The sequence below is a fragment of the Toxotes jaculatrix genome, chromosome 18 (assembly GCF_017976425.1).
Source record: "Toxotes jaculatrix isolate fToxJac2 chromosome 18, fToxJac2.pri, whole genome shotgun sequence".
In the NCBI taxonomy this organism is placed as follows: domain Eukaryota; kingdom Metazoa; phylum Chordata; class Actinopteri; family Toxotidae; genus Toxotes; species Toxotes jaculatrix.
The window spans coordinates 17,089,060-17,097,367 of NC_054411.1; the positions used below are offsets into that span (position 1 = coordinate 17,089,060).

Consider the following 8,308-nt stretch of genomic DNA (forward strand, 5'->3'; position numbering starts at 1 on the left):
CCAACCTGCCTCCTTTAATTTGGGTAATAGAATATGTGGTGTTGCTAATTTTCAGACTGATAGAAGGGCGATGGGCTTACGCTGACTCTACGTTCTTGTGTTTAGGCGCGTTTTAGTTGTCTCGAGCACGGATGAAGCCTTTTGGATGACACAAAAATGCGCGCGATGTTTCATCCCTGATACAAAACCCATACGCTAATATTTCTTAGCTGTTTAATTTTTTTAAAATTGATTAATTATTAGTCGAACTATTTCTTGTTATTGTTATTATTATACTCTACAGACTAGTTTATAGAAATAGAACCAAAAGCTATTTGGGATGGACTTTGCCCTAATATCGAATTCATCTATTTCACCCTCCAGTCCAGAGACTCCAGAAGAAGGTAGGTTGTTGTTGTTATTGTTGTTTTAAGTTCAGTATCAGTTTACTGAATTTCACAGGATGTTTGTTTCATAACTGTAAAATGATCTTAAAATTAAGATTTATCTGCTGTTACTTATTCATATTTGATTTCAGTGAGAGGTAATTATGACAGATACCATGACTTATATAATTGTAAACATAAAAAGGATATTTATAGAGAATAAAAAAGACATAATAATAGAGGTGACTGACAGGGTGCTTTCTGTTTGTATCCTTTTTGCCAGATCATGAGCAGTACAACAATGTGCTCATGCCCAGCATCTTTGGTGTCATATGTTTCTTTGGGATCGTTGGAAACTGTATCGTTATCTACACCATTGTGAAGAAGACCAAGCTCTGCTCTCAACAAACAGTTCCAGACATATTTATCTTCAGTTTGTCCATCGCAGACCTCCTCTTTCTCCTTGGCATGCCTTTTCTAATTCACCAGCTTGTGGGCAATGGCTCCTGGTGCTTCGGTGGCACCATGTGCACTGTCATCACAGCTCTTGACTCCAACAGCCAGATTGTCAGTACATACATCCTGACTGTAATGACTCTGGATCGCTATCTGGCCACTGTGCACCCCATCCGCTTCAAACATGTTCGAACCCCTTTCATGGCCAGGGCGGCAGTCGCTCTGGTGTGGGTGTTTTCTCTGGTCTCCATCACTCCGGTCTGGATGTACACAGGACTCATGCGTCTCAAGGATGGCTCGGTCGGCTGTGCCCTCCTGCTGCCCAACCCGGCCACAGATACATACTGGTTCACCCTCTACCAGTTCTTCTTGGCCTTTGCTCTACCTTTGGTGGTCATCTGTGGGGTCTTCTTCAAGATTCTGCAAAACATGTCAGCTACAGTTGCCCCACTGCCCCAGCGCAGCCTGAGGGTGCGGACACGAAAGGTGACCTGTATGGCAGTGGCCATTTGCCTGGCATTCTTTATTTGCTGGGCCCCCTACTACATCTTGCAGCTGGCCCACCTGGGAGTGCAACGGCCCACCTTTGCTTTCCTGTATGCCTACAACATTGCAATCAGCATGGGCTACGCCAACAGCTGCATTAATCCATTTATCTACATCATTTTAAGTGAAACCTTTAAGAGGCAGGTCATTGTAGCCATTCAGCCGTCTCACAGGGTTTTCAGAGTCGCCCCTGCTCCTGCTGATGGCAGTATGAGTCTGAGAATGGCAGCAGACAGCTTCCATCCATCTCACTCACAGTCATCAAGGGAACTGCTTCATAACATGCTGCCTGTTACTGTGGCTGTGCACTGAGATGGACAATTTACTGGCCAGTCTGTGACCGCTGCCAGCCACCACTGCCAACAAGTCACCATCTGCCACTAGTAACCCCTCCGATTTCTCCAGCAAACACCTCGAAAGCATAATGAGGGCAGGATTTCTGTTCCAAATGTGACTCTAATGAAATGTACAGTACATTTATGTGCCAAGTGGTTACATAATCTGTGACACTACAAGTCATATTCATTGTGAGTTATCGTCATATTTAGTCATCCTTTATTAAAAATGAGGGGAAAAAGGAACTACGGTTTTCTTGTATCTGGTGCAAAACCTTTTTAGACTCTGCGAGCTACAGAAAATCAGAAAAGCATCAGCTATTGAACAACAGACTGATGAATCATTATTGTACCTCTGTGTAATTTTCTTGATACATTTTTAATTTGTATCTGAAATGGCTGACAGTATTTTAATAATTTAAACTCTAAGTTATATTTTGCATCAAAAATTAAGGCCTACAAATTAATAGTAAGTTTTAGTCCACAATGTTATTTTCACCATGCAAAATAAAATTTATCAAATGATTCTACAAACCTTGATCTTGTACCTCATCATAACAATTTTTATGATCTAAAATATCTTTTTTTTTAAAAAATGTATTTAATTGTTGTAGCTCTTTTATGTTGCAATCAGCAAGTGGTGTTGTTGGATTACAGAATCTATTGTGCATGTCATTATGTCTATCAAACAGTGTGTTTTGGACCCAGAAAGCCAAGGCTCTATTAGTCTGATCATCCCGTGAACAGCAAACATGTAGAAATCATGGAGAACATCTGTATGGCATCAAATCCAAATTCATAGTGCAACAACTGCAGCTTGTCGTTTTTTAAATGTTGTATTTTTGTGTATATTGTGTCTTTTAACAGACCTTTTACGGCTCTGTTGCATGCATATTAAAACATCTGAAGCGTTGAAACAATAGTATTAAGCAGTAGAGCACCATTAAAGCAAGCACAAACAGCTGCAGGCAGTGGATGTAGTAATTAAACACAGTGTAAAAGCCTCACTAGTGGCTCTCAGAGGATGTGCTGCTCCTTACACCCCACGTGACCAACATGTTTTTAACCCAATCACTGACTAAGTGAGGACAGATTACACCGTGTCATTAGAGAGGACAAGACGTGTTTATCACATGATGACTGTATTTTAAATGCAGATTTTTTTTTCTGTGGGAGGTGATGATCTATGGGTGCTGCTTATGTTCCACTGATAACTCTGTAGATGTCCAATCAACCTCCTTAATTATATTATCCAAAGTGACATTATAGTGCACTGTGACCGGTGTAGTTTGTGAAGGTGTGATGCAGGTATTTGTCAGTGTGTATTTAACTGGGTATCTTTACTGTGATGTGACTGCTTTGGAAATGTTTGCTTTGCCGAGTGTTGTAACCTGCTGCATGATTTAGCTGTGTTTTAATCCTACTACAGAGGACTGCCTTTAACATGCTTCACACTGAAGAATTTTGTCTCATCCTCAGGTCAGACTGAGTTTACTCTTAATAAAAAAGGTTATGTTATATTTTTTAAATGCATTGTTGATGTTGGCCGGCAGTCTCTATCTTCATGAGCTTGTGTTTGCTTTCTAAGATATAAAAGACATCTTGTTTGCATTTGTAACGTTTTTGGTAAACAGTTTCTTGTCATTATGAATAGAGAAGCATCAATAAAGTGTTGAATTCAACTGAAATGTTTTCATTCAACTGTATGCAAAGTTGCACATCGCGTGGGACACATTTAAACCAGAAGTTCTTCATCTGTTGTGACAAGTCTCAGACTTCAGATGGTGAAAACCACAAGGTGTTTCTCTTTTTTTCAGCTTTTCACAGAAGGAAGACTTACTGCTTATCCAAATGTCAGATGGTAATAAGCATTAGTTTGAAAAGAACAGAGGGCTGGAATAAAGCAAGGATTGTATTTCATTTGCATGGTAATCCCTTAATTATTAGGCTAACCCCCCACCGCAAAATAATGAAACAGCTAAACAATTATTTATGCTCCACCCTGGAGAGTGATTATCTTTGGGGGTGATAGGAAATAAAACCCTGCTCACAAAACTGCATGACATCAGCAACAACAGAAATGTTTTTCTGTCCCTGTGTGTCACATTTTTGGCTTTGTCTTGTTGTGAGTTTGTGGCTTTTTTAACTTTTTGAAGTCAAAATTGCTAGCTATTTTATCTTTACTTTGTTAGTGAACACACAGTGTGCACTTTGAATTCAAAATTCAAAACTGACATTTTGATTTAGTTAATGTGAACTGAGGCCAGCACCAGCTGATGAAATAATAACGAGTCTCTGCAGAGTAGCTTAAAAGTAATGTATGGAATGAGCAAATTTGTGCATCGGTCCACCCACAAAGGGTATTTCTATCTGATGTAATGGTGCAGCCATATACAAATGCAGAGTCTGGTGTTTAATGTTCCCCTTCAGCAACATGGCGGAAGAAGCAGGTGCAGAATATAAATGTGCTACTGCCATAAAATGTGTTTTTATCAGGTAAGAACACATTTTTGTTCTATTTTTTAAAGAAACTTAAAGGGGAAAATGTCATTTCGTTCATTGTAAAACTGGATGGTGTGAATATAAAGCACATGGATAATTTTATAACACCCTGTGGTGAAGCCTAACTGTCCTTGAAATAAGATTTCGACTCTTTCACAGCACACAGTGTGTGTAATATAATATGGAGGATTTTGAGATATTTGCAGATAAATACCAGTGAGAGTGCAAAGTGCTGAGATTTGTAGCTTTCAAAGCTTACTTTCTGTCCTGCAGTCTCTCGCTTTCTAGCAAACTGTAAATGTCAGTGTGAACCAAAGAAAGCAGCAAATCATGACATGTCCCTGAGCTGGGCTTTCATGTTCACAGCGTATGAAAAGTCATAATAGAAGTATAAAAGATAGAACAAAGGCCCAGGGCACTGATGTAGAGATATGCACATGGATGGATTAGTGAACAGAGCCTCCGTTTGAAGTGACTGTTAACACTTCTCGTTGGAAAGTCAATCAAACAGCTACACACACACACACACACACACACACACACACACACACACACAGACCAGAAAGAGATGCAAAAATGAACATGAAAAGATGCAAACGGCTACAAAAAGGTGAGACACAAGACTCAAAAAAGCCCACAAAGACCTCATGTAGAAAACATTTTCATTCCTCAATATTATATAAAATACAAAGTTAAGTGAACCCTTGTATTTAATAACTGGTCAAACCTGAAACAAACGCTTCTGTGGCTGCAGATCAGACCTGCACAACATTCAGGAGGAATTCTGGACCATTCTTACTTACAGAAGGGCTTCAGCTCAGCCATACTCTTAGGGATGTCTGGTGCGAATGGCTCCCTTGATGTAATTCTGCAGTATCTCTATTGGGTTAAGGTCTATGCTCTGACAGATCCACCCCAAAAAATGTATTTTCTTCATTTTAAGTCATTTTGTAGAAGATTTACTTTGATGTTCTGGGTCACTGTCCTGCTGCATCACTCACCTTCAGCTGAGTTTCAGCTGCCAGACAGCCACCCAGACGTTATCCCATAAGACACCTGCATAAACCTTGGGAATTCTTTTTCCCCTAGATGATGGTGAACTGTCCAGACCCATACTTCACCTGTGGGATGATGGTTTCATGTTGGTCTGCAGTTCCCCTTTTTACACCATACGTAGTGCTGCATGTTCTTCCATAATAATTCAACCTTAGGTTTAATCAGTCTACAACACTTTTGCCTAGTAGGGTTGTGGAGGGCAGTGATGGGTCTTATTTTTTTGGAGAGCTATCCTGCAGTGGGCTGCTATGGACACCGTGCTGCATCCAACCATGCACCATTATTGGGTATGGGTATGGTACACTCATGAACAGAGATTTTTATCAACTCCACTGAGTCCTTTAAGCCTTTAGCTGAAACTCTGGGCTTCTTTTTCACCTCTTTGTTCATTCTGCTTTGTGCCTTTGGACGCCTTCTTTTTTTTTTTAGAAGCAATTTTTTGCAAATATCAACAATTTTAACCATACATATTACATTATACATGTTACAGTACATGACCCCCCACCCAAAACAGCCACACAGCACACCACCATAATTATGCAAAAAAAAAAAGAAAAAGAAAAGGTTTAAGGTCATAGCAAGTTCTGCTTAGGGTCATTGGTAGCATATGTTACATACTTTAGTTTATATGGACGCCCACTTCTAGGGAGAGCAGCCTCAGAACTAAATCATCTCCATTTCTAGACTGTTTGTCTAAATGTGGACTGATGAATATCGAAACTCTTCGAGACAACTCTGTGACCCTTTCCAGCTTTCTGCAAATCAACAACTCTTCATCCAGAAGTCTTCTGAGGTCTTTCTTGCGAGGCACGTTTCACATCAACAGATGCTTCTTGTGAATAACAAACTAAAAATGTCAAAGCAGCTCTAACCCACACCCCCAATCTGGTTTCATTGATTGGGCTCAGGCTTGCTAACTCCTGACTCCACTTACCTCGTTGATGTCCTCAGCCGAGGTATTCAAATACCTTTTCCAATCTACGCCGTGAATGTTTGGATCATGTATTTAGAAAGAACAAAGACCTGACTGTATTTTGAGAGGAAATTTATGCAAGTAATTCCAAAGAGTTCACTTACCTTTTCTTGCTAACGTATATGCAAATACATAAAGAAAAGTATAAATTAGGCAGTTTCTTCGCTTTTGCTTTACCTGTTGAGAATATATTACCATTCATTGGTGATTCATTCAAGCAATGTGCTTCTGAACATCCAGCTAAATAATGAAGAGCACAACTACCCCCATCCATACTGACGCACTGATTTGATTGTTGATGCTGAAGTTTCCTTAAACCGATGAGGAAGCCTGATGCAGGGTTCTGGCATTTTACCCTTGGCCTATCTAAATGGAAGTCGCACTTGTATTACTCACCAACATCAAAACGTGTCTACGGCGATAACTCAAATTAAGATTATGATTCTGGACATGTTGCCAGTCTGCAGCCATATCCAGACGGACTAAAACCTCCCAACGTGATGCATTAATTCTGTTCTATTAACAATTTGAAGAAATCTTCATTTTCCTCTGAAATCCTTGATCGTCACGTGGAGCGGTTTTGTCAGTTTTGAGAAAAAGTACATTTCAATGAAGGGGAAAAAAAGCATGGGATTGACATCAGATAGAATAAAAAGGATAAAAGGAAAAAAGAAAAAGCAGTGAACAAGGCTGCAGTTCTGAGTAATGTGCTTTCAGGGATTAACAAGACACATGCTTTCAAGTGAATTTAGAATGTTTACACTGCTGAGTGAAAGTGTAGCCTTTATCTATATTTAGTAATTTTCTTATCGGGTGTCCATATCCAAACTGCTTTCTGTCACGATCTGCCCTTTGAGTGACTTCACATGGACTCTGTGCTTCCTCTTCTATTTTGCCATGACTTACCTGTTGTGTATTGATGATTTTACTTCCTGCAATGGTGTTTTTTTTTCATCTCTGTGATTGCCTGGACGCCCAGATTAGTTTCAACCTGTTCCCCTCGCCTCCCTGGTGTAGCTAAGCCTCTGTATTCCCCTCGCTCTTTGTCAGTTTAGTCTGTTTTCATTCCCATCATGTGCATCATGAGAAGACTAATGATGTTTATGTTCCTGAGCATTTCCCTGTGTTTTCCATTCTCTGTTTTCACCCATCTGCCTCTAAAACCCGACCTTCTTTTTTAAAATATACTTCACAGCATCACCTTCTCTCTCTGTATCTGCATTTGGGCCCTTTCCCCTGTGCTATTGGCTTCAGCCGTGACACATGTTTGTCATCTAGGTTAATGTATTTTGTGTGGATGTGTGAGCTGGTGATGGTGAAGCATCACAGGCTGAATGTAGTAATTAATATATGGCTCCAGCAGACACCATCTCTGTGAGCTTCCATTTTTCTGACGGGTTCTCTGGAGATGTCTGACAGTAAAAGCAGATTTTATTCTACATTAGCTTTTTCCACCCTCCTGCTGGGAGTCTGGCTCTCCTGCTGCAGAACTGTGACGATAATATTAAAGCATAGCCTGTGCATATAGTTATAACCTACCAAAGCAAATGTTGGTCCATGTTGGAACAACATATGACATGGGGCAGAATGTTGTCTCTCTCTCTCTCTCAGTCTCTGTCTGTCTCATTCTTGAAAACATAATAAGTGGAAAACAGCTCAACAGAAACGTACCTGCTGTTACTTACGCAGCAGGTCTTCCATATAAAGTAGATGTTGTAATTAGATTTGAAGCACCTTGCTGCACAAATTTGCATATTAAAAGCATGTTCTTAAAAAAAAAAAACAGTTTTCATTTGTGTAACAAAAACACAACCAGGTAAATCAGAAGTGCAGAGACCCCTGACTGGAGGCTCAATCAGTGGTGTACTAGCTGACATTATCGTCTTATTAAATAACAAACTGAGCCTCCTACAGGTTTGGCTGTCATTATCATAAAATTATCTGCAACAGATCATTTACATAAAGTAGCAACCTACAGATCATATATCGCATATGTTGTTTATTGTAACCTGTTTCCACATCATAATGGCGACTGCTTTCTGAGCTCCGATACTTGAGGAAATTAGAACAATTGT

General features: G+C 39.9%; 1 protein-coding gene across 1 annotated transcript; it reads left to right on the top strand.

The window, feature by feature from the left end:
• Positions 1-319: 319 nt before the first annotated feature.
• Positions 320-1,679, top strand: mchr1b (melanin-concentrating hormone receptor 1b). Its single transcript, XM_041063167.1, has 2 exons — positions 320-383; positions 649-1,679. Exons 1-2 carry the CDS (start codon positions 320-322, stop codon positions 1,677-1,679), a joined length of 1,095 nt encoding a protein of 364 aa, XP_040919101.1.
• The last annotated feature ends 6,629 nt before the right edge of the window (positions 1,680-8,308 follow it).